Source organism: Phascolarctos cinereus, unplaced genomic scaffold (genome assembly GCF_003287225.1).
Source record: "Phascolarctos cinereus isolate Bilbo 61053 unplaced genomic scaffold, phaCin_HiC Scaffold_3;HRSCAF=262, whole genome shotgun sequence".
NCBI classification, from domain to species: Eukaryota; Metazoa; Chordata; class Mammalia; order Diprotodontia; family Phascolarctidae; genus Phascolarctos; species Phascolarctos cinereus.
Window position 1 is genome coordinate 243,309,083 of NW_027555736.1, and position 27,649 is coordinate 243,336,731.

At 36.1% G+C, this 27,649-nt stretch overlaps 1 protein-coding gene across 3 annotated transcripts in view; it reads right to left on the reverse strand.

Annotated features, from left to right (window-relative positions):
- The window catches only part of PPP2R5E (protein phosphatase 2 regulatory subunit B'epsilon), a 163,756-nt gene that overhangs the window by 79,877 nt on the left and 56,230 nt on the right, over positions 1 to 27,649 (reverse strand). For all 3 annotated transcript variants that reach the window (XM_020986511.2, XM_020986508.2, XM_020986509.2), the window contains one exon: positions 1,233 to 1,429. In XM_020986511.2, coding sequence (XP_020842170.1) covers positions 1,233 to 1,429 — 197 coding nt within the window. The remainder of the gene's footprint in view (positions 1 to 1,232; positions 1,430 to 27,649) is intronic.

The window sequence follows — 27,649 nt, forward strand, 5'->3', positions numbered from 1 at the left end:
GAAAATTAGGTTGGACTTGGATCAAAGAGGTCTTTGAATGCCAGATTAGGAAGCACATTCAACAGGTAAACTCTTAAGGCTATGGTGACAAGGAATTTAAATCATTGACCTCACAGATAAGTTTTTTGATAACTTTTCTTTGGACTAGAAACAAAAATAAAATATACTAGGATAGAACTTAAATTTTATTGGCATTCATCTGAGATAACCTTCATAAATCACCCCACTGCTTCCTCAAGTGTGTTAGAATCATCTTAAACTAAAAACACTTTTAAAACCACACCTTTTCACAAACTGTTTTTTTCCTCCTGTATCCTTTTAATATATAAATTTATAAACCTAGATATTATAAAAATCTAAGTATTATTCAGAAGTAAATCTTTGGTCAACACCCACAAGGCACAGTGGGTCAGATCCTCCTAAAGGTGTATGAATCAAGTACTTTTATAAAAGGTATATTAAATCCCTCAAACCACTGCAGTATCACTTCAAATTAGCATAATTAGATAACATGAATGTGATAGTTACCATGCCTTCTTGGGTACCAATGAAAGCACTAATTCTACAGAAATCTACCACTGAAATAAACACTGAGAGTAGTTAAATGGTTGTTTATGTCATGAAGTGGCCAATATGTTGATTACTTTTTCTTCACTCTACTTGTGACAACTGAAAAGAAAGACTAAATAAAACTTGTTTTTTAAAATCATGACAGTCTCTCAGTTCAGTGACTACAAAACTGATAAATCACAAAGGAAGAATTGTAGTTACATTCCCTGAATTAGAATTTTGTTAAAAGCTTAAAGATGTTTTCTTTCTCCACAATGAAGAGAAAAAAATAAATAAAATAAGATATCCAAAATTTGGAATATTTGTTCAAATAAAGACTTGAAACTTTCAATGATCCTCCTCCTAGCCTTTTCTTTAAAAATACACATTCATATGCACGCACAGACGTGTACATACACACACATCCACATCCACACATGGTCCTGGAAACCCTGGTTTCAAATATAAAGTTATTAATCTTTTATTACTTTTATGATATAAGAAGCTATGGATTTCATCCTCACACAATGCACTTCAGATATCACATTGACTAGTTTCGCTTAGAGACAGAGAAGGTTGTATCTAATTTCTAGAAGCAACCTCCATCGCTTAGACAATAAACACCTGTAGGTAACTATGGAAGGAGCTGAAAAGTGTCCAAGATGTGAAAAAAAAAAACTCACCATTCTAACTACTTCAGGGTAAGTCTGCTCTGTCAAACAGCCTCTGCTTATTGTAATGTAGTCCACCAGTTCATTAAGAGTGGAGCGCTTGTATTCTTTCATTTTAAGATCTGATAGCGTGTCCATGAAGTCAAAAATTACACAGCACTGCTGAAGTTTCTTTAGGAACAGTTCAGGCTGCTCTGAGGATGGAACGTCTAAGAAACAAAAAAGGAAATGTAAGTCTGTCATCAATTTCTAGGTAACAGGAATTCTCTGTTAAAGTCAGTTATTTCAAAAGAAAGCTCAAAATAGAGTTTACATGAAACAGTGGTTCTGTAGTGTTAAAAAAAAAACAATTAGACATTTATGGGACATCTTATCTATTATGTGATTTATAATTTCGGCAACAATATTGTACCAAAAACAAATTTATATCATTTGCTATTGAAAAATAAAAAATTTAACAAACTCCTAAGAGAAATTAGAATGTTTTAATAAATTTCAACCAAATATTTACATCTTCATCCCCAATGCCCAAATTCTAACATGGGTTATATAAATTGAACAACTCAAGCTTCCGAATATACAGTGGAGCAAGAAAGTTTCACTGTTGTTTTAAAATTAGTCTAACTAAAAAAAAAAAATTTAAAGCAAAAACATTGGTCCATTCATGTTAATCCTTGCTTATATCCTTGGTATTTAAATAAACTGTTTTTTGGCTTGTAGCCTAAGAAAGTTAGATTTCAAAAAGCCAACAGGTTGAAACAATCATAATCCAAAAGGAAAAAAGTTAGCCAGGGAAAGCTTGTATACTTGACAAAGATTCTAAACATTACACAGAAGTTTCAGGTTAATCAAATTCTACACACAAAAAAGGAATCTGGTGCTCTATAAAACAAATCGGCTTCCAAGAAAGGCTGACAAAATTGCTGCTGTCAAATTTATAAATTTAACTCATTAATACTAAAATCATCTCTCAAAAATATGCAGATGGTATTAGCATTATTATTATTCTCCCCTTTACAAGTGGAAAATTAAAGTGTCATTAAGATCACATAATGAACCAAATCTTTAACCACTTGACCATATTCCCTCTGCATTACATATAGAAGGACTCTAATATTCTATTTTCAGCCACTTTTAACCATTCTCTCAGTCCTTGGTCATGCCCATTTTACAGTAATCACACAGAACGAGGCCATCTATTTGTTCATGGATAGTAAGAAGAATATGTCAATGGACCACTTCTGTCTTTGCTACCATCAACACCATTATACAAAAAAAAGGGGGGGGAAGCAAGAAAAAAATTTATAAAAAGAGGAATTCCATTTGTAAGAATGAATACCTTCAAAAAACATGAAGAATTAACCTACCTAGAAATACATATGACCAATATAAAGCCAACTATAAAACTATCATGATTGAAATCAAGGAAGCCCTAAACAATACTGGAGGAGCATTCAGTGTTCATGGATGGGTCACATTAACAAAGTAAAAAATGACCACTCCCTAAGTAATCTAACATATTAATGCAATACCAATCAAAACACCAAGGGGCTTCATCATAGAACAGGATAAAATTATAATAAAATGTATATTTTTTAAAAATCAAAGAGTAAAAACTAGAAAGAGAAATTAAATTCAAAATAACTAGAGAAGGAAAAAATATTTAGGAGTATATGTACCAAGACTCACCTAAGAAACATATGAATCCATGTATAAAACACTCTTTACAGAAATACAGACCTAAGTAATTAGGGAAATATTGATTGCTCATGGGTAGATGAACCCAGTATAATAAAACAATGATACTCCCTAAATTAATTTAATTCACTGACATGTCAAACAACCAAATGATTCTTTTATAGAGCTAAAATTAATTATGGAAGAAAAAAAGGTCATGAAAGGTAATAATAAAAAAATGGAAAGAAAGAGGGTCTAGCAGTAGCAGATCTCAAACTAAAGTCTAAAACACTAATCATCAAAAAATATAGAAGCAGATCAACAGAATAGGATAATGTTTAATAAACCCAGAGACTCCTGATACTGGGGTAAGGACTGACAAAAACTGCAGGGAAAACTAGAAAGCAGTTTGGCAGAAATTAGGTACAGATCAACATATCATACCATATGCCAAGATTAATGATATGGGGGCAGTTAGGTGGTGCAGTGGATAGAGCACCGGCCCTGAAGTCAGGAGGTCCTGAGTTCAAATCCGGCCTCAGACCAAACACTTGACACTAGCTGTGTGACCCTGGGCAAGTCACTTAACCCCAACTGCCTTAAAAAAAAAAAAAAAGAACAAGATTAATGATATGTACATACACGACTTAAATGAAAAAGGAAACACTGTAAGTCAATTATTGGCACAGGGAAAGAAGTCATGACTGAACAAGCAATAAAGAGCATCATAGAAGGTAAATGGAAATATTGATTACATATAATGAAAAAGTTTTGCACCAAGTTTCTCTGATAAAGATCTCATATCCAAAACATATGAGGAATTGATTCAAGTTCCTTAGACTAAAAGCCATTCCCCATTAGAACAAGCATTTTTCAGAGGAAGAAATCCAAGCTAAAAACAATCTTATAAAAAAAGTTCCAAGTCACTAATAGAGAAGCACAAATTAAAACAACTGTGGGGTTCCACCTCATACCCATCAGATTGGCAAAGATGACCAAAGACGAAAATGACAAATGTTAGAACTGCTGGTAACAGGCACCTGTCTGCTCTTTTGGTAGAGCTGTGAAAATGATCTAGCTATCTGAAAAGCAATTTGGAACTATGCACCATATTTGTCTTTAACCCAGAGATACAAAAATATTGATAGCCTCTCTTTTCATAAATAACCCCAAACTAGAAAACAAGAGGAAATCCGCCTATTGGGCATGGTTAAAAAAAAAACACCACTATATATAATGAGTATAATAGAATGTTATTGTGCCATAAGAAATGATGAAATGAACAGTTTCAGAGGAAAACGGGGAAGACCTGTAACAAATTAATGCAGAATGAGGGGAGCTGAACTACGAGAAAATTTATATAATAACAACATATAAAAGAAAACAACTTTGAAAGACTTTAGAACTATGATCAATACAATGATAAACCATGAATTCATCCATGAGGACTGAAGATGAAACAGGCCACCTGTTCTGGCGAGAGAGAGGATGAGTTAAAACACAGAACAGGGCAGACATTTTTGGACACAGGCCAGTGTCAGAATTTATCTTGCTTACCTATACACATTATTGAGTCTTTCTTTTCTTTTTAAGGTTCAAGAGGGGGAGGGAGGAAAGAGGCATGGCAATAGGTGGCAGAGATAAGTAATCACTAAAGTAAATAAATTGGGGAGAGAAAAGACAGAGAGGCACAGCTAGGTGAATAGAGTGCTGGCCTGGAGTCAGGAAGACCTCAGTTCAAATCCAGCCTCAGAAATTTACTAGCTGTGTGATCCTGGGCAAGCCACTTAACTCTGTCTGTCTCCATTCCTCATCCATAAAATGGGTTAGAGAAGAAAATGGCAAACCACTGCAGTATCTTTGCCAAGAAAATCCCAAAAATGGTCACAACTGAAAACGACTAAACAAAAATAAATTTTTAAAAACAAATAAGTAAGAACATAAAGCACCACAATGGGGTGAGGATGGAGGGAAACTGGTGAAGGTTGATTAGTACCTGCAAACTTTAAAATATATTACATGACTAGTTACCCTCAAAACTAATGGATATGAGGGGTTTTTTCTTCAAAAAAAGCAACAGAAAAAAAGCAACAGAGAAATAGATTGACAGAAGAAAAGAGAAATATCAGAAATGCAATCAAATAACTACAAAAAGATTAATTAACTTAGAGAATATAAAAATTGGTGAAAAAAATCATTATTAAAAAATGTAACTGGGAAAACTGGTTAGTACTAGGTGGGACATTAATTTTAGATCCATACCTCATACCATATATCTTAGTGGATTTTAGCTGCATAATGAACGTAAAACATACAAAGGAATTACATAATCAACTCGAAGAAAATGGAGTAAGATATAATCTCAATTATGGAAAGATGACTTTTTCCTATTTAAAAAATGTAATTATCAGGGATGTGATAAATGTGCAAGACAACACTATGATGATGAAAAACTCAGTCATAGCTAGTGGAACTGCTAGCCAGCTGGATCCTTTTAGAAAGCAATCAGAAAAAAAAAAACAAATTTCAATTAAATCCTACTATTTAACATTATCATTTAATTGCTGATAGTACATCTTGACAAGTCTTTATATTAAAAAGCTATATGTTCAAAAGAATTTTATAGCAACTTCTGTAATTGAGAATACGTTATAAGCCACTTCAACATTAAACAATGGGGAAATGGTTAAATAAACTGTGGCATATTAATGTAATGGAATACATAATTATCTATATTAATTGGATTAATGAGGCAAATAAATTAGGAAAGAATTTTATGAAATAACCCAAAAAAGCAGAACAGAAGGAACAAAGTATAACTAAATACAATTCCATAAAATAAAAATGAACAAAGACAACTGACAGAGTTGTGACATTTTATACAATGAAATTCACTGATTTAAAGGTAAATAATTAGAAAGCAAATTTAATTAATCTACAGATCATAGGATCATAGATGTAGAACTCAAAAGGCCCTCAGAAGCTGTACTGTCCAAGCCCCTCATTTTACTTATGAGGAAACTGAGGCCAAGAAAGGCTAAGGAGCTTGCTCAAAATCATGCAGACAGGAAGAGGCAAGACTTAAATCCATATCCTCTGACTTCACAGCCAATACTCTCTCCACTAAGTCATACTAAATTAAAGTTTAATATTAAGCTTATAAGAATTTCTTAAGTGAAGAGTTTTTAGCTCTTTATAACTCAACAGTTATACTACGCCACTGTAGAGCCCCACCCCCACATGCATACCTCTACCTTATCATTCAGTGCCAGTCAACATTATTTGGGTAAAGGAAAGTCAGGGCATAGAGACTGGTTTCATACATATAGGGAATTCCCAGGTGAGGAAACTTCTACCAATGTAGAGTGTTGGATGGGAGTCAGGAAGACCTGAGTTCAACTCCAGCCTCAGGCACTTGACACTTACTAGCTGTGTGACCTTGGGCAAGTCACTTAACTCCACTGCCTAGCCCAAAAAAATCCACAAACAATGAAAAAAAAAAGAATCAGCTAAAATCACAGCTTTACCCAGCGTCCCTCCCTCCCCTTAATGCTAGTGCCTTCCCTCCATTGATTACCTCCAATCTACCCTATCTATCCATCATCTATCTATCCATATATACACATATAGCTTGTTTGTACAGAGTTGTTTGCACGTGTTCTCCTCCATTAGAACACGAGCTCTTTTAGGGCAGCGTCTGTTTTTGCCTTTCCTTAAATAACAACAACAACTACTACTACTAACATTTATGCAGGGCTTACTCTGTGCTAGGCACTGGGCTGAACACGTTACAATTATATCTCATTTGATCCTCAAAATAACCCTTTGAGGTAAAAACTATTATTATTCCCCTTTTATGGTTGAGGAGACTGAGGCAAACGGTGGTTGAGTGAAACGTGGGTTGCCCAGTTATTAAGTGTGTGAGGCCCAATCTGAACTCCTATCTTCTTACCTCCAAGTCTGGTGCTCTATCCACTATACCACCCACTTGTTCCACCATGTTGCTTAATTAACAGGATTTCTCTGCCTGTTTCCTTACCTAAAAACTAAAGATAAATCTAACACTATATACTTACCCAAGTTGCTGTGAAAAATCAAACAAAATAATATATGTGAAAACTTTATGAAGTCTAATGTAAGAGAAAAGTAAGGTGGTAATACGAACTCATTTGAACTTCTCTATAACAGCTGTGTAATCTCTGCCTTTCTTCTTCCATTTCATGACCACCATCTTTTTTTTCCCAAAGGCTTATATTTACATCATGCTCTCTATCTATATCTATGAACTTCAAACTTTGAAACTGATATGTGTGATAGAATGGAAAAACACTGGGAAGCATTTTGTGGGATCCTTCACACCCCAAGAATGCAAGGGTAGAAAAGAGAAAGGAATTCAACTCATATTAATGAAATATTTGTTGATGCTAGTTCTTTTAAAGGCAGTGTAAATATCATAGGTTTAAAGATGTTTGTTTTAAAATATGCAAAATGAAACCTACTTTAGCTTCTTTATTCATCAGCTTCAGTTATTCCTAAACTAACCAATGTTTTAAGATAGGCTCATGGTCCTGACACGTTGTAAAGCTTTTCCAACGACAATATCAAAAAGCTTTGTTTCTAGGACTCCACATCCAATTCATCATAAGTTGTGAACAAATCAAATGGTTGCACGGTCCTATAAAAATGTACGACACACATTGATTATGCAAAATACCACAATATACTCTAAAGTACACACAAAGTCATACGCATGTATATCAACTAACAAAATTGGACCCAAAATGAATGTTATTTCTAACATTAAACAGCTATCATTGATAATTTTGCTTGACTTCTTAGAATTCTAAATGGTTGGGGAGGAAAGAGACAATCTGGACAGCCCAGGTCATATAAAAGAGACGTGTGAAGAAGCATGCCTTGATGGCATCTTTTTCTCTTGATATATGCTCATAGAGCAAACAGACATTCAAAACCTGACCTCAAAGGCAAGAACCAGTAGAAGATTCTTCCTTTTCATTTTTGCCTCCCTCTTCAGTTTATTCAGTCAAAAACCGTTTATTAAATGTCCACTATGTGCCAGGCAACAACCAATAGCTGTGCAATATCACCAGACCAAACCAGCACCACTAGGAAATAAAAGGTTACTGCTAAACCATCCTTTCCGATTTCACTGTTTCTTGGAAGTCAAACTTTGACCACAGAGAGCTCTTTATTAGGTTATTAGCATAATTTTTAAAGGAGTTTTTACCTGTCAAAATTGCCAACAAGTAAGATATATATTCAGATTATAACCTTAAGGTGTGGCTGACAGTGTTATAACCAGAAAGTACCGAATCAAGATTGTTGAATAATACCAAGCAGATATGAGAGGAAAAAGGGGTTCTTGGGAGTTTCTCCCTGGGAGATTGCTGGGAGAAGAATGGAGAGATGAAAGAAGACCTTGAACAGAATAAGGAGAATGAAATTATGTGGGTTACTTGGAGAAGTCTGGACTAATTAAGATGGTCAAGTTGAGTTTGGGAAGGAGAAATCTGACAAAACTTTGGAGAAATGGAGGAAAATCCAAAGAACAATTAATTGCCAGGCCCAGATACTGATTTCTACTTCTGTTTGAAGGAAGAATAAGATCAAGGAGGATGCCAGAGTAGAATCTGAGAAGGTGCTAAGACAGAGAAGGATAAGGTAATTGGCAAAATCCAGGCAAGGTTAAGTAAGAAATAAATGAGGAAAGTAAAACAAATAGAGGGTTAATCAAATAGGATGGTTGGAGGGGACAAACTGGTGAGAAAAAGAGGTTATTAGTGAGAGGCAGAGGAGAAGGTGGGTGTGACCTTTGATGAGACAAAAGAAAAGAATTCCTAGGGTACTCAAGCTATCCAGAGGTGATAATTGGCTGTAAAAATTTAACCAGATGATTAAGGTCTAGGTATAATTACCTTCAAGTTATTTAAAGAAATAAGGCTGAAAATCTCAAGCATTACGGAGAATACAGGGAATTGTGCAGCGACTTGCATCCTGCAAAAAGTTTGTATTCTTACCACATTAGGGTAATGCTGTCTGCTCTAAACTTAAGGTGATCTCCCTCCTAGAAGAAATGGTGAAAGAATCCTTTTCTACAGTCCAGATGCTGAGACAAAGGGGAAGGGAACAAACATGGGCCAGGCACTGTGCTAAATGCTTTAAAAAGATATTTATTTGATCCTCACAACAACCCTAGGAGGGAGAGAGCTATCATAATCCCTATTTTACTGTCTCAGAAACTAAGGCAGACCGGCTGTTGGGTGACTTGTCCAGGGTTGAACCACTACTAAGTGTATGAGGCGAAATTTTAACTCAGGACTTACTGACTCTATACCTCATAACACCTAACTATAAGGGACAATGCAGCACTCCTGGAGCAACTATTAACCTTTTTCGTGTCATGGACCCATTTGGCAGTCTGGAAGCCTATTATGGTGAACCCCTCCCAGAAAATGGTTTTAAATACCTGAATAAAATAAAAGGATTACAAAGGAAATCATTTTCAAAATATTTTTTAAAAGGTCAAAGACCTCAGTTCAAGAAACCCCTGTCCTAAAGTAAACAGAAGAAATACTTGAGCGGGGGGTGGAGAAAGGAATCTGATGATGAATGGAAATGCAGTTATATATCAAAGATGATGGGAAGGAAAAGGACAGCTATACAATTAGAGTTTAAAAACAGATTCGAAGCTCTTCCAAAAAAGGAGAAAGCTAGATGCTCTGGGTAAAAACAAGTTGCTTGTCCTCCAAAGAATGATACATTAGAACCACAGAAGTTGTCAACTGAGAGTTCACAGTAAGGGTCATAAGAAAAAGAAAGGAGCATGGTCTTGACAAGAAAGGTCTTTCGTACTCCAGGGCACGTACAATAACATTAATGGCCAAAATCAAAATGTCATTTTAACCAAATGTTTCTGCATGTTATCTCCTTTGATCTCATTTGTCATTGGACGACAGATATAACAAAAAGGATATCACAACTTATAAAAATGGATATAAACTAACCACTTCCGGTGATCTGTGCGAGCAAAAAATGACACTTCCAGAAGAAACCTAAAAAGTACTGTCAACTATGAAATCTGGGGCAAAAACTGAACCACAAAGTCACAGGTTATGATTTCCTTGCTGTTGCCTCCTGAAGGAAATGGATGCAGAGATGAAAAATTAATTTAGGAAGGAAGAGGCTAGCTAAGAAGGTGGTATCTTAGTATGGGATTTGGCTTTCTATACCATGGCTTACAATGTAGGAATGAAAGATTCCTGGCCAGAGATGGAGTGTACCTAACAAGGGCTGGTAAGAACGTATTTACAAAGCACTTTCACATAAAATCAAAAGTGCTTTAAACTAAAAGGGATAGGAGAGGGAGATTATTTTTGTAAAGCTATGAAGTCAGAATAGCAGCTAAGACATCCAGAAAGTCACAGGAGACAAAATCCAAGCAAAAAGTAAAAACTCCTGGCCTCAAATGTCTGTAGGTGAATGTCCAAAATTTAGCTAACAAACAAAAGGTCTCTAAGTCAGGACCCTTATTACTACGACATCATGTTTCTGTTTCCTGAAAAAACTAGCTGATAGGGTTGGTAACATTTGAAAGACTATAGGGATAAATGGTCAAAGGATATGGACAGGCAGTTTTCAGATGAAGGTAAATTAAAGCCCTCTATAGTCATATGAAAAAAAATGCCCTACATCACTACTGATTAGAAAAATGCAAATCAAAACAATTCTAAGGTACCACATCACACCGATAAGATTGGCTAACATGATAAAACAGAAAGTTATAAATGCTGGGGAAGATGTGGGGAAATCAGAACATTAATGCATTGTCGGTGGAGTTGTGAACTGATCCAACCATTTTGGAAAGCAATTTGGAAATATGCCCAAAGAGCTATAAAAATGTGCATACCCTTTGATCCAGCAATAGCACTTCTAGGGCTGCATCCCAAAGAGATCAGAAAAATGAGAAAAGGACCACATGTATAAAAATATTTATAGCAGCTCTTTCTGTGTTGGCAAAGAATTGGAAATTGAGGGGAAGCCCATCAACTGGGGAATGGTTGAACAAGTTATGGTATATGAATGTAATGGAATACTATTGTTCCATAAGAAATCATGAGCAGGTGGACTTCAGAAAAACCTGGAAAGACTTGTATGAACTGATGCTGAGTGAAGTGAGCAGAACCAGGAGAACGTTGTACAACAGTGACAGCCACATTATACTAGTAGACACAATATACAGATATGGATTAGACAATAATATAGTTATATAGATTCTGAACTGGCTGGCTGGCCAGTCTCAAGAATTAGTTAATGGTCCAATGTCAATGAGGTCTGCAGTGGAATGTCCCAGGGATCTGAACCGTTTAGCTTTTTATCTTTAACTTGGACAAAAACATAAATGGTATGCATAACAGTATGCTCTCCAAATCTGCTGCCGACACCATGCTGGGAGGGTTACCTAACACAAAGAAAGAAAAAATCAAAATCCAAAAGGATCTTTATGGCTAGTGTACTGGGCTGATGAAGCAACCGGAGAAGATGAAATTCATTAAGGATAAATGGAAATTCTTCCGTATGGGTGCAAAAACAGCTTTACAGAAGATGGCGGAGACGTGATTAGACAGCAGTTGTTCTGAAAATGATCAGGAGTAAAACTTAGTTCAATGAGCCAACAGTCTGACATGGCAGCCAAAGCAGCCTGATGCACACTTGTGCTACATTAAGATGGGAACGGCTTCCCAGGATAGGGAGGTGACTGCGCCTCGTCAGAGCTCATCAGTCACACTCTGTTCGATTGTGGGCACCGTGGTTTCAGAAGGACACTGATAAGAGTGTTCAGAGAAGGGTAACCAGGATGCTTGGCGAAGGGCCTTGAGCTCATGATGCATAAGGATTGGTTGAAAGCACTCAGCACATTTAACTTAGAGAAAACTCGGAGGGAACAGGACAACTGACTTCAAAGATATGTTAAGGCTGTCATGTGGAGATTTTTTTTTCCTGTTTGTCTCCAAAGGATAGATCCGGGGACAATGCACAGAACCTTCAGAGTCCATCTGACTTGATGTCAGGACAAAAACTTCCTAAAGCAAGGCAACAAACATTTATCAAGCATTACTATATGTCAGGCACTACATTAAGGGTTGCAGGTACAAATACAAGCAAAAAGACAGTCACTGCCCTTAAATGGGGAAACACAATGCCTAAAAGAGAGCTGAAAAGCTAAGGGGATAGAGGGAAGAGGCCCTCAAATAGAGGAATGACAGCAAAGTCTAGACAAGTCAGAAGCACAGCAAGAGGGGAATGAAACACGACCATCCCGGGCTCAGCTCTAAAACGAAGTCCTACCAACAATAACTGGCAAAAAGTAGAATAGATTGCCTCAAAAGATAGAGAAGTCCTCTTCCTTGGAGGGCTTCAATCAGAGGCAGAATTAAAAGCCTTTTGACTTCAATTTTGATAGTTGGTTGGATATCTTTTAGGGAGGAGTCCATAGGTTCAACTCAGGGATGTGATGGAGGCTTCCAGAATCAGCTCAAGAGAGCCAATTGTTAAGTGCTCAACATACCCTGGAAATAAGCAAATCATGACCTGATTTATTATTTTGTTGACTGTCTAACCAGGAGTCAGCAAACTACAGTCCTTAGGCTAAATCCAGCCTGTGCCTGTTTTCATACAGTCTGAACAGGCCAAAGGGTTTTTAGTTTGGGGTTTTGTTTTTTAATATTTTTAAAAATAAAGGTTTCTTGGGGCATCTAGGTGGCACAGTGGATAGAGTACCAGCCCGGAAGTCAGGAGGACCTGAGTTCAAATCCAGCCTCAGACCAAACACTTGTCGCTTACTAGCTGTGTGACCCTGGGCAAGTCACTAATCCCAACTGCCTTTAAAAAAAAGTTTGTTGTATTTTAAAATGTAAAAATTAAGACCATACAAAAACATGCCTGATTTGGTCCTCCACCCATAGTCTGCCAACGCCTGGTCTAGATTTACAAAAGTGATATGAAAATGTTACTAATGCATATCCAACTTAAAAATCTACCATATGTACATTTCCCCCCACCCTGAGAGTCAGTTGTTAAACATTTACTGGCACATCACAAGTTGAACTAGATGTTCACTCAGGTCCCTACCAACTCTCAAATTCTGTGACTCTGAATTAGTTTGATGTGAAGATCTTAATACTCTACAGCTAAGAGGAGAAGTTTTCACTGTCCAGAAGAAAAAGCTTTGTAGGGGAAAATCCTTTAACACCACCCTAAAAAGTTTACCACTAATGGCCCTGGGGTATTGAGAAACTACTGGGTGGTTGTTGCCTTCGCTCTCGAAGAGGACCAAAATGACATCACTAGGCTAGGCAAGTTTCAGTGCGTCCGACGGTGGTTGATCAGGTCAATACGAGCTCGGAATGTTCTACCACAGGTCAAGCACAAAAAGCCCATGTGAACATTTGGGGTGGATTCTCTCAATTTGTGCATCTTGTATTTCTTTTGAGCTATTTCAATTCGGCTTTGCTCATAAGCACAGCAACTACATTCCTGCTGGAGAATTGGAGGAGAAAGGGGGAATTCGATTACAGTTTTGTATATAAGTGCAGAAATGTTTTCACTATTTGATCTCATCCCTTGCTATCTATATTGTTTCATGACTTAAGCAAACAATTTTGTATTAGAACAACAAAGAAAGTTGAAGAATTATAATGCAGACACTGCCTTAATGTACTTAATTTTTCAGTATCAAAATCAGTAAATAACAATTATTAAATTCATTAAAGTTGCATTTACACGTGCACTGTCAAGGGTAAACATTTAGTTGTTTTAGACCAGATTTGTACCAGCTGTAAAGGAAAATGAGTAGAATTTTCTACAAGTGTTACAATTCAAATACTGCTTTCTGCTTTCATAGTAGGATACCTCAAATCAATATAGAGTATCACAATTCATGAATTCTCTGTACTTTCCAGGTTTGACTATCAACACTAATTCTATAACCTCTCTTACATGGAGCTCTACTCTGACTTTTCTCAAAAGCTGACAGGCATCTCTCTTAGGTTTGTATGTAAGGTATACATATCAATCTGCATATATGTACTATATATAAACATGTATTTACATATATAAATCCAGCACTTAGCACACTATCTGGCACACAGCAGGTGTTTAATAAATGTTTCTTGACTTGACTTTGGTAGACTAGATATGTCGGCAACAGTAAAATTACATGATTTAAGGTTTAAATTTATTTTAGCGCATTTCCTACTCTAGATGGGGAGTGAAGGTGATGTAGAAGAGAAAACCAACTTTTTATTTTAATTTACTGATGCATTTTGCTTTGATACAATATATTCCATCCAGCAAATACCCAACCTGCAAAGCACATGTCCTAAAAACAGTAGGCTGTATACCAACAGAAAGGATATGTTCTTTAATGCTGACAGTATACTAACAGTGATACTGATTTTTACCAGAATGATCTTTCCCTCCATCTTAACTTGATTTGCATTATTGCAGTCATTGCATACTTACTCTTTTGCCTCTACTTTCTTCTCTCTGTATCATTTTATAAAAATTTTCCTAAATTTTTTCCTAGTCTTCACATTCGTTACTTCTAATGACAAAGTAACATTTTATAACATTCACAAGCCACAATTTGTTCAGCCACTCCCCAATCATTTGACACATATTTTGTTTCTAGTGTTTTGTTATCATACGTAAGGCAGCTATGAAATTTTTCTGTGGTGCGTCTTTTCTTGCTGTTAAACTCCTTGAGATAGGTATCAATCGCTATCAAGAAACTTACTATATCTAAAATAAGTGTTTGTAGAATTTGTAAATCAGGGAACTGCTTTTCAAAATGTTATACCTAAAATCGACCCGTTCTCATTATTTACATAAATATTCCAAAATTATAAGTCTCTATTAATTCATTGTTACAGCATTCTGAGTTGTCTCTGCTGGATTTCTGCTTCTTCTTTTAGCCCCAAACAATCTGTTCATTTCTTAAAGCCAGTAATTTCTGCAAAGTGTTAGACTACAAGATGTGAACACCCAAAGAGAGCATATTATTTTACTGTAGAATGTTGCAGTGTTGATGGAAACTAAGTGACTTTTTGGTAGGGTTTGTATTGTTCAGTTGACTGTTACTGATTTTTCTTTTAGATCAAAAACTTATAGCAAGTAAAATATCCCTTCGCTTCTTTATATCAAATGATTCATTTTTAAAATCTTCCACCCTATTCTGTTTTTGGTTTTTTGGGTTGTTTTTTTTTTTTTTGGTTGGGCAATGGGGTTAAGTGACTTGCCCAGGGTCACACTGCTAGTAAGTGTTATGTGTCTGAGGCCGCATTGGAACTCAGGTCCTCCTGAATCCAGGGCTAGTGCTCTATCCACTGCGCCACCTAGCTGCACCCTTCCACCCTATTCTGGAAGTACTGTTTCCAGAGCCCTAGTCTGATACTCCTTATGGTATGAAAGTTACCCAGTGTTCTTGTAGACTCTACCTATGTAACATCACATCACAGGTCTTTACAAACATAAAAATATTTTTCAAGTATTTTATCAGAATGGAGTCTTAGGATATAATTACTCAAATGGACCTGTGATCTTATTGATTTGAAAATTCCCTCCAATCATGTAAATCAAAACCTGACCATGCTTGCCCATCAATATCTACATTTATATTAATATTTCTTATAAATATACAGTAGCCACAAAAATAGATGCAAGTAAATGAACTATAAAGCCACTTATACATCAATATACTAGCAGTAAAATTATGACCTAAAATAACTGATTAGTAACAATTTATAAACGTGATCCTGGTAATAATATAGTACAACTTTAGTTAACCAAAACTAACCTAACTGACACTCTTTAAACAATCACGATATTTTTTCTAAACTAGATTTTTAGCAGAGAAAGAAAATCATTAGTAAGGTAATATTTTTTAAAATTTTAAACAAAAACCTTCCAGAACATACACTAGGATTAGTACAAATTCAGCCCAATTTTGTAAATGTTCTAATTCTACAGTACTATACAATCACAACTGAATCTAGGGCCATAAGAGCAATAAACCTTGAAGCCAGAAGACGTCGTTCAAAACTGTTACTAGTCACATGGTCCTCAGTCTCCTCATCCCTCCATAGGGGATAACAACAGTATCTACGTCACCAAGTAGTTTTAAGACTCAAATGAGGCAATGCATTCTAAGAGTTTTATAAATGTAAGTTATTATCAAATTTCAAAAAATTAAATCATAGCTGTATTCTACCGCCACTGAAAATAACCTGAATTTTTAAACTTTTCCTGATTTCATTTTTAAATACCTATATCATATTCATTTTCAACATATCCCTTCCCACTTCCCATACCTAGTAACTCCTCCCTTGTGACAAAGATTTCAAAATAAAAAAACATTTCAAATAATAATGATACATGACAACAGATTTAACATTCCAGCCTACCCAATAAAAGGAGGAAAGGCACATTCTCTCATCTCTAGTGCCAAACTTGTTCAGCTAATGGATTTTAGAAAGATTTTTAATGAACAATAAAAACAAAAACAAATGCTACATATCTTTTCACTTATGCAAAAAATTCAATAAACAGAATAGAAATTTCTTAAGGATGAGCCAGCTGGGTACTGCAGTACTTAGTGGGGTAGTAAATAGAACACTGGGCTTGAAGTCAGAAAGACCTGAATTCAAATCCAGCCTCAGAAACTTACTAGCTGTGTGACCTTGGGCAAGTTACTTAACCTCTGTCTGCCTCTGCTTCCTTATCTGTAAAATGGGGATAATAATAGCACCTACCTTACAGGGTTGCCGTGAGGATCTAATGAGATAATAATTGTAAAGTGGTTAGCACCGCGTGTGGTACATAGTAAGTGTTATATAAATGTTGGCTTTTTTGCTCATTTGTTTTCAGTCAAGAGGTAGTGTGGTACAGTTGAAGAGCACTGGCTTTTGAATCAAAGGACATGGGTTCAAATCCAGCCTTCTGATCGCTTACTACCTCAGTATCTAGACTTCACTTTCCTTCTCTGTGAAATGATGAGGATGGACTAAAATAAATCTCTGCTTTCATTCATATTCAAGTTTTTATTGTAACTACTAAAGGAAGAAAAAATGTTCATTTTGTATCTATTTTCAGGACCAACACCAACACAGCGAAGATTCTGGATCACCGAGCAGCTATTTCATTTTGACTCTACCTTCACACTAACTCTCTTATGCATTCCCTTCCCTCCGCTCACTTAACCACAATCCTCATAGATGTCCTTCATCACCTGCACCTGGCCTATTCTCACAGCCTGGAAACTTCTCACGCTAGCCCATCCTCTACTCAGCTGCCAATCTTCTTTGCACTTAAGTCTGAGCACATCGCCCTAACCCAATACACACCAGTGGCTTCCAATTATCCACAGATTCAAAAGTTTGGCTTTTATGGCCCTTCTTTACTATGCCCTTTCCTACATTCCTAGCCTTCTTCCACACACTGTATGAATCAGCTTTAGCCATACTGATGTTCACATAGAACACTCCATCTTCTGATTCTGTTTTTTTTTTTGCTGGTTGTCCCTCTCGGCTGCAATGCCATCCCTCCTCACTTCCACCTCCTCCTGGCTTCCTCCCTGACTTCCTTCAAAACTCAGCTCAAACACTACCTATTGCAGTATGCCTTTCTAAGCATCCCCATCCCTCTTTGCAGCTTTCTCTGAGGTCTCACATTTTGTTCTTTGCAAGTTGTCCCATCTACTAGAACGTGAGCTCTTGAGGGAAGGGACCATGGTTTGGTTGGGTTTTTTCCTGGTTTTCTGTTTTTTGGGTTTTGGTTGGTTTTTTTTTTTTACTATTTTTTTATACCTAGGGTTAGTACAGTGCCTGGAACATAGCAAGTGCTTATAAACTTTGCTGATTATTGTTGATTGATTAGAAAGACTCACACATGATAAGTACTTAATAAGGGGCAAATAAATCTGATTTCAGGAATTCTGTACCTTGTTATTAATGCCAAAACACTTAGAATAAAAGTTAAAACAATTATCCCTTCCACATGGCGACTTTCCCCATCAAGGCTCGTCGATATATCACTAGTTGGCATAAAAAAATTAAATGGGAACTAGCTGTGTGACCCTGGGCAAGTCACTTAACTCTGTGTGCCTCAGTTTCCTCATCTTTAAAATGAGCTAGAGAAGGAAATGGTAAACCACTCCAGTATCTTTGCCAAGAAAACCCCAAATGATGTCACGAAAAGTCAGACAACTGAAAAATGACTGAAAACAAAATAAATGCTATTTCGAAATCACTCTGAAATGAATGTAAAAACAAATTAAATATAAAAATTATGCACATGTAATTTTTACATATTATGTTAGCAGTATGTTCAATAAAGAATAATCATACTTTAAAATCAAAATTTATTTTTCTTCAGATTCCCTACAGTATTTCCTTAGGAAATTCTACCTTCTAGTAAGCCTAAAGATAATATTTCATATGATACTTTAAATAGCAGTAGTAACAAAAACAACTAAATTTATCTCAAAATTGCAATAACCTCCTATGTGTAAACATATACACACACATACACACAGAGTCACATAACATAGCTAGAAACACGTATACCCCTTTTCATTATAAATTTGGTACAGTCAAATGAACTATGGAACAAATATCCAAACAAAATCTTAAAATATAAACTGTTACACACATGTGACATTTTTCAGTCACGCCTCAGTTTCCTCATCTACATAACGAGTACACTACCAGTTATACTTTTTATATTAGTAGATTTAATGTAACTTAATAGAATTAGCTGGTAACATGTAGATCTTGCAAACTTCAAAGTACTACAAAAATATCCACTCTTAATATTCATATTAAAATAGAGGCAAGAGTAGTACTTTATTATTCTTAAAAAAAAAAACTAGCGTAGCATGGGGGATAGGTGTGGAGTATAAAAAGCCTCTGAGGAGACAGAAGAAAATATTTCAGAGAAGAAAGTATTTCAAGGCATAAATGAATTTGGAAATCATCTTTGCTATTTTATGTTAACTTTTATGAGCTTAATAGCTGTAAAAATAAGTACTCCCTCCCTACCCTTACTAATTTCCTGACGATAAAAGGCTATTTGAGCACCAAGGCAAGGTGGAAAAGACTTACTGGCAACTGTTTATATAATGTAAATAAAGCCAAGTCTGTACATACTGAATTGAGGCTCCTACATCAGTATAGCAGACACGTGCACAGCTAAGTATGCTGCTGCATATGCAAAGGTGTTACTATTAAAATGAACTTTCAAAACTGGTTTTATTTCTACAAATGCTTTGCATTAATTGTAGTTTCTCCTTAAAGCACATCTTATTTGACAAATAAAATATGGCTTCAGAAAATACAATCCAGTGACTACAAAATGGAAAACAAAATTTTTATATTGCAAAAGTTTTTTAATCATAATTTGGCAATAACATCACCAATAGAAATATAAAACAAAGTTACAGGAAAGACAGTGCCAAAAACGGTAGCTATCATATGCCATGTCAACTAAAAGCAAACACCTTCAAGAGTATTCTCAAGGGTGTAAAGGGCATATGAACTTAGCATACGAACTATATATAACATAATACACAAAAACTGATATCGCCTGTACTCATGAGGTTTTTCCCCTATTTTTTGTTTCTCCAGTTAGTATACGAATCAATCATTAAGAAAACAATATTGTACAGAAGCAGTTTTAATTTCATTAAATTAAATGCACAGTGCTGACTCAAAATGTAAGGTGCTTCTGTTGTCAGTGCGCCTCTTAGAAAAATAGCAAAATCCTACAGGCTGGGGCAGATTAACTTTCAGCAAAAAGCTTATGAAAACCCTCAATAATCGAGAAAAGTAGAGACAAGCCTGGCTAACAATAAAACATTCCTAGAGTAATCTGGGATAACCAGGTTTAGGAAAGCGGGTTAGCATGTAAAGAAAGGTCAGCACCCCAATGAAATCAGTGTTCAACAATGCTAACAGTATCAACTTAAAATGAAGGCGTTGTACTAAATCGGGGGTCTCAAACTCAAACAAAAACAATCCATTCCAGCCCTCTACTGCCTTAGAAAACCACAAATTAACATTACCTATGTTGTATTGTATTTCATTTATTTAGTTAAACACTTCCCAATTACATTTTAATTTGGTTCAGGCAGCACTCCAGAGAAGTAAATTTGACACTTCTGTATTAAATGACCTCCAAGGTCCCTTTACCATTCTAAATCTGTGATCCTATGTTTATGGGATTATCTTTACTAAAACATCCCTCAAGCACTGTATTTTGTCAAAATATTTTGAAAAACTGAATTTTCAGAAACCTTAAAAACTAAAGAACTGAAGACCTAACTACTAATGCTATAAACTTTTTACAGGTCACCCAAGGTTTCAGGGTTAATGTGAAAGAACCGATTCTCTTAATTGGGTAGAACCAGTTTTGAGCTTCCCTTAATCCTGTGGTCATCCTCCTAAGGCCACCAATTAAGCAACAAAGCAGCTACAGAGCACTACAGAGGATAAAGAAGAAACAGAAAACATGGCAAATGCCCTCAAATAACTCACAAAGTAGCAGGGAAGAAAAATCAACTCATTAAAACAATATAGAAAAATAGAGACACAAAGGAAGACAAGAGGGTACAGTGGGAAGATCGCTGGATTTGAAGTCAGGGAATTTGGGTTCAAGTCCCACCCAGCTGAAGTTACTTGGGCAAGTAATTTAGCCTCTCTAAGTTCTGTTTCTCATCTCTGAAATGGGGAATTAGAGCTCTTTAATCCCTTTAGACTCTACATCTATGATACCAACAGTAGATCGTGAATATTAAATCAGAAGGAGATCAACGAGCGCTGGAGCAATCATATAATAATCATTAATTAAACATTCACTAATTAAATATTACACATGATGCATACAAAGACAAAAAGGAAGTAATCCATTTTCCCAAAAAGTTTATGTTCTATTAGAGACTACATACAAACATACATTATGCTACATTGTGCATATCTGTGTACATATGTGTGTATATGCACATATGCATGCACATATATGTACACACGAGATAATTATCACAAGGAAGTCACTAACACCTGAGAGGAAGGTAAAGCATCAGGAAAGGCTTCATATAGGGTATGACATTTAAGCTTATGTTCTGAAGGAAACTAGGGATTCTAAAAGGTGGAAGTGAGGAAGGACATTCCTGGCACAGGCAGCAGTCTGTGAAAAGGGTCAGATATCCAAAAAGGAATGTCCCATGTGAAAACAGCATGAAGGTTAGTGTGTTTAGATTGTAGAATGCATGAAAGGCAGTGATACATGCATAATAAATCTGGAAAAAGTAGGTTGAAGCAGGTTGTAAAGACCTTTACAAGACAAAGAGAATTTGTACTGGATCCTAGAGACACAGGGGAGTGACAATGCCTCGGGCCTGCATTTTGGAACATCACTTTCACAGCAGTATGGAGGATGTTTAGAAAGGAAAGAGACTTGAAGCAAACAGGTCAATTATGAGACTGTAACATGGGTCTAAGTGAAAGGAAATCATGGCCTGACCTAAAGTGGTGGCTGGCCCAGTGAGGAGACAGAAGATGGATGGAAAAGACTTTGCAAAAGTATAACTGACTTGGCATCTGGCTGGATATATGGGATGAGAATAAATGACGAGTGCTAGATGACTCAGGTTTCAAATCTATACCAGTGAAATTATGAGAGAAGAGCAGGGAAGAGAAGTATCCTAGGAAAAACCTATATAATATTAATGAAACTTAGGGGCCATCACCATAAGATAGCTATATAAAGATAACACTTCCTCAACAACAACAACAAAAATCTTGAAGTAACTAATAAGCAGGTCAAAAGACTTCAGGTACTCTCTTTGAAAAAGCACAACTCACTTTAGGAAGCATTAGTAAAGGCTGATAATAGGTAAACACCACTGGATTTGTTAAATATAACTGTAAGTGGCTTAACTCCAGGCAGAGCCTATGAAACAGTGGAATCTAAAAGCTGTCCATGTACAACATACCCTCAGACTTGGCCAAGAATATGTCAATAAAGAAGCAAACCAACAGCTGAGTCACACCAATCTGTTTTTGGAAAGAGAAGGGTTTATGATGGTAATTCAGGAGATGTCGCCACCACTGAAAACTACAGAATGATTATCCTTAAGGAGCCTAGATTTTAGGGATCAATATGGATTTTGCAAGAAAGGATAGATGTTATAAAAACACATTATTTCAGGCTATGAAAATCAAACATCTACTAATCCCTAGCAAGACAAGGATGTATCAGAAGCTCTGTACCTTACATTGACTGAGAGATGACATATTCCCATACCACAGCTACCTAACTCAAAATATCCTGGAGAACTCAACCAATAAACTTCAGTGGACCTGGAGCACCATTACAGACAGAACTGTGGTCCACAAGTGCCTACACATAATGATCATAAAGGCTTAACATCTGAATAGTTATCCTTTACCAAATATTCATAATCTCCAAGCTACAGGGAATGAAAACCTTTCAAAACACTGAAATCCAGCAGAGTATATCAAAATGTGAGAACCAGATGAGATGCCTATCATCCCTGTCATCCTGTCTGCTATTGAAACTGTGGGGAGGATGCTGTCATTAAGTCTACAGAGGACGAGCTTACATCCTAAACTTTTAATCAACTACAAAAAGCAGTTATTGCATTCACTTGTGGAATAGTCGGTAAAATATTAAAGGCAAAGAATAACAAATAACAATGGATCTGCAATGTTGTTGCAATCTGAACTCGACTGGAAAAAAAAAGATAAGAACTAGATAATAATAATCTGGAGATCCAAGTATAAAACTATCAAGTAAAAAACCATGAATGAATGTTAAGAGACTTACTGAGATCCTGTAATCAAGGCTAAAGAGAAATAATACATTTAAAGCAATTAGCACTATGCAGCAACAGTTTTAGTGTTTATACCTTCAGAACCACAAAATAGATGGTGATAACTTTTGGAAAGTGTCAGGACAAAAACCCAGACAAGACAAACAAAATTTTGGTCCTGTAACCCTAAGGAACATACAGAAAGATTAATGCTTCTTCGCCAAAAAAGGAGAGAGAGAACTGATATTCTCAGAACACACGGAAAGATAAAAACCCCACATAATGAACTCTGGCACAAGCAAAGATCATTGCACGAAGCAATGGTAAAGGATTATAACACACATGATCGATTTGCCAAATGTAATTAAAAGTGGTTTAACTCTAGTTGAAGTCTATGAAATAGTTAAGTCCCAAATGTGGAATTAAAAGGCACTCCACGACAGGACTAATGATTTATCGATGTAACTTTTTTCCTACCACTCATAACATATGGTAGATCCAGTTCTCCCTTCCTTCCTTTAACAGGGATTAAAAGGAAATAAAATTGTCCCTGGGACCAGACAGGCCTCACCTTCCCCAGAGTGGCTTCTAGTCATCTCTCCGCATAAGAAGTCCAGTAAGGTCCTCTGAGTTGTGGATTTCTAAAGGCCACTCAAGTCACTTTGTCCTTCATCACATCCTGCCCAAATGTCCAAAAACATTTCCATATGGAGATGAGAAGAACTGTATCCCTGTAGCATATCCTTGCTGTGCTGGTGCAAAGTAAATCTCTTTCTGTTAACTGTTTCATGACTTGCAAGTGCCTCATTTTGTGCCAACATTGTAGCTGAACAATGTTCTGGCACTAGAACCACCTCCAACTCACTCAAGAGACAACATCCACATGAGTTCAACCCCTATGTTCACAAAGAAGCAGCAAATAAACGGCTGCATCATACAGATTTACAGAAAAAGAGGAGATTGTGAGAGCAGGTCAGGATCAAGTCACTGCCACTAGAAATTATAGGAAGGTTTTTTCTTTAAGAAGTCCAGGATTACTGATTGATATAGATTATGAAAGGAAGTGGTGGAAAATGTAACGTATTATAGCAGGTTGCAAAATTTAGCATCTGCCAGGTAACCAGAAAGACATGATCAAGTGATTAGAAGCTAACTGCATCAGGCACTTGCTATCCTTTATAAATTAAAAGATGACAAATTCCTGTACTATAAAGTTGCTGTTGTTGTCAACAACACTGTACTGGAACTGGAGCATCATTATGAACAAAACTGTTGCTCACAACAAGACACTACACTGATCAAAAAAAAATTTAAGAATAACAAATCTACAAACTATGTGGAATAAAAGGCTTTCTAAATACAGAGAACTAGTGGAAGAAATTAAAACCATGTGGGAACATGAAAAATACATAGCATCATTACTGTCTTTTCTGCTACTATACTTTCAGCATGCCTTCAGAAGGCAAATTTGTATCAAAATATTCTTATTCAATTATAAAAAGCAATCATTTTATTCACTTGTGCAACAGTTTACATAACATTAAATATATAAGAATAATAGCAGAAATACAACTTATCTTTGACCATTTCTACCTGAACCTCTTCAAAAAAGATCAAGAAGAAGAATAAGAGGTAATAGTCTGGTGACACTCCCAATTAGACCAGCTGCCAGCATGACACAGCTCCTTCCTACATATCTAAGGAATAGAGAGGTGACATAGCAGGCTGACCTTACTCAAAACCATTGCTGATAATCAGCTTAACCCAAAGAACAGCAGAGTCAGTTGTATTCCTTCAGTTCTGGTACCACCAAAAGGCAAGACACAACAATATAACAGACTTGCCAATATTTCCATTTGCTGGAAATGTGTGTGTTCAGATACTCTTGATCACTAAACAGAGGCACACTGTAAGTGAAATATACTGTTTTATTTATGTACCAGTACCATATTATAATAAATAAAATTGGAAACATTTGACCAGTTATAGCCAAGGACGTCATACCTCTTTTTGGAAATAATATTCTTACCTTTAAGTTACATAATGATGTTTGGAGATCAATGCAGGGAAATCATAAGAAATTACTTCATTCTGAAATTAAAGCGGAAATCTAGGAAATACTTAGATCCAAAGATCCAAATACTTACATCCAAAGTTGAAGAGGCACTGAAATTTCATATTTACAAGTACTACCTAATAATGAAATGGATAGTAAACAATGCCAGTGTGTAGAATGACTTTGAAAGGAGATGGACATTTTAAAAACATAATGTCAAAAAAGTTCTTTTTGAGTTCGAAGGCATAAATAAGCCAACTATATCAAAAAGGACATTTTTTTTAAAAGCTGACATCAGCAGTAACCATCATGAATAAACACATTATCCCACAATATTTGACAAAGAGTCTACAAATTTTTCAGGATCTTCATACATTAAGGTATGTTGCGGTCAAGACCACAGTAAGGACCATAAGAAGAAAGGTGCAGTGCTGACTCTTACAGACATCAAATAAGGTCAGGTGTCAAATAAAACCAAGCTACTTGAGAAAACTACTGAAGACCTAAAGACACTGGAAATAATTATATCAACATCTAGCTGGTATGTGTAATAATAGAATCCCAGATCACCACACCACCTAAATAAAGGCAACAAAAAAGATACCTGTAGAATGGAATCCAGAAACCAGGGTTATCAAAAATATTTGATATACTTAATCAATAACTGATCAAAAATAATTCACAGTCCTGAAGGGGGAGATCTACAAAAAATGATAGATATAAAGTATCTACAGAGTATAAATGGGAGTTAATCTCAGGGAAGAGCACAAAAAGGGACCAGGAAAGACCTCCAGAAGAAGGTGGGTTTTGAGCTGGGTCTTGAAGAAAACAATCAGACAGGTAGAATGAGAACAATGTGAGAGCAATATGCCAAAAACCTAGAGAAAAAGGTAACTGACAGTGCTAAAGGTTGCAGAGAAGTCAAGAAGAATGACGACTGAGATCACTGGTAACAGGGAGTAGCAGTTTCAGAAGCCACTACAGAGGATTTAGAAGAGGGTGAGAAGAAAGAAAAGTGGAACCACTGATTGTGATTCCACTTTATTTTTGGCTATAAAAGGGTTGAGACAGTAGCTAGCCATGCTCTTAGGAGTAAGTAAATGTTTTTTAGGGAAACGTGGATTTGTTTGTAGGCACCAAGGAAGCAGCCAGTAGACAGGGAGAAATTGAGGATTAGTGAGAAAGTGAAGAGGATATTTAGTCACTTTCTCAGCACGATTCTAAGTTGCTTTCCAGAATGGCAAGATGAAGTCACAGGTCTACCAACACTGAATTATAGTGCCCATCTTTCCACAATGCTTCTTAACACTGACCACTAATCATATTTTGTGATCTTTGGCTATTTTCTAGAGTTTTTTGTTTTGCACTTCTCTTTTTACTAGCGATTTGGAGCACTCTTTCATATGGTTGTAAACAGTGTACATTCTCTTGAGAACAGTTTGTTCATATCCTTTGATCACCTATTGATTAGGGAATGGCTTTTGGACTTACATATTTCTGCAAGTTGCCTATATATCTTGCATATCAGAGATATTTGATATGATTTTTCCCAACTGACCACTTCCCTTCTTAGTCTGAATGCATTTTAGTCATACAAAAACTTTTAAATTGAACACAATCCTGATTATCTATCACTTCTATTCCTTGTTTAATCATAGATATGAAAGGTACCCAAATTTACTTCTCTTATAAACTGTGCATGATGTAATCTTTAACATTCATGCCACGTATCCATTCTGAATTATTATGATATATTGTGTAAATGTCTGTCAAAACCTAGTTTCTGACAGTTTTCAGCAATCCTTGTGAAAGGGGGCCTTTCTTCTTAATTCGAAAATTAGATGTTTTTCATTCCTCTTTTTTGAGAGGAAGGGAAGCAAAGTAAGCTACTTTTTGTTCATATAACCTTGGATTCGTTTTCCCCTCATGTAGAAATCACCATTGAGAGGGAAAATGGCCCCTACTCTTGCTATAAGATATGCAGTAACTCAAGAGCTTGTATACACAGAGACATCTTATGGAGCACAATGCCATATAGATATGGAACCTGACTGAAAATAACTTTCAAAAGAGATAAATTTAGAGGCAATGAATTTAAGAAAATTACATTAGTCACCAAATGGTTTCCCCATATACTACGTTCCCCTAATATATTTCAATATTACTTTATTGAAATAACAATTATGCCCAATTTTTCAAAAATAAATCCATTTTGTAAAAGGTAACCCTGTATTTTGAACTCTATTTTAGAGTAAAGGTCTCAAGTACCAAAAAAAAAAAAGGCTCCTTTAGGTAGGATAAGTCAAGTAAGGCAAATCTGGACACTAGAAGTGCCTCAAGGAATAATTAAGTCAAATAGATAAAAGATCTCATCAATTCAGGAGTTCTCCCCAAGATGCAGATTGCAACTATCTATGCCTACCAGTCCTATCCAAATTCTCTACAAAAGTGCTGCATGAGGTCTACCCAATATGCTAGAGACTTCCTTGCTTTCTCCTAACACTGCTAGGATCCCAAGTGGAACACTCTAGCCATCCACTTGTCATCCCTCACTCTAGCCCAAGGAGCAAGCCCAACGAGAAACTCTCTTTCTGTCAAACAATTCTTTGATGATATCTTTGTCTCCTGTTCTTCCAACTTCCTCACTGGTTATATGCTGCAGTCTGCTCTCTCCTACCAGGAGCCTTTCCATTACACTTTGTGTGACATTTAACTTTAGCTCTTCAGAGGCAGTGATTTTCCAGGTCTTCTTGTCATTTGCCAACACCAGCAAAATGTCTGTATAGAAAA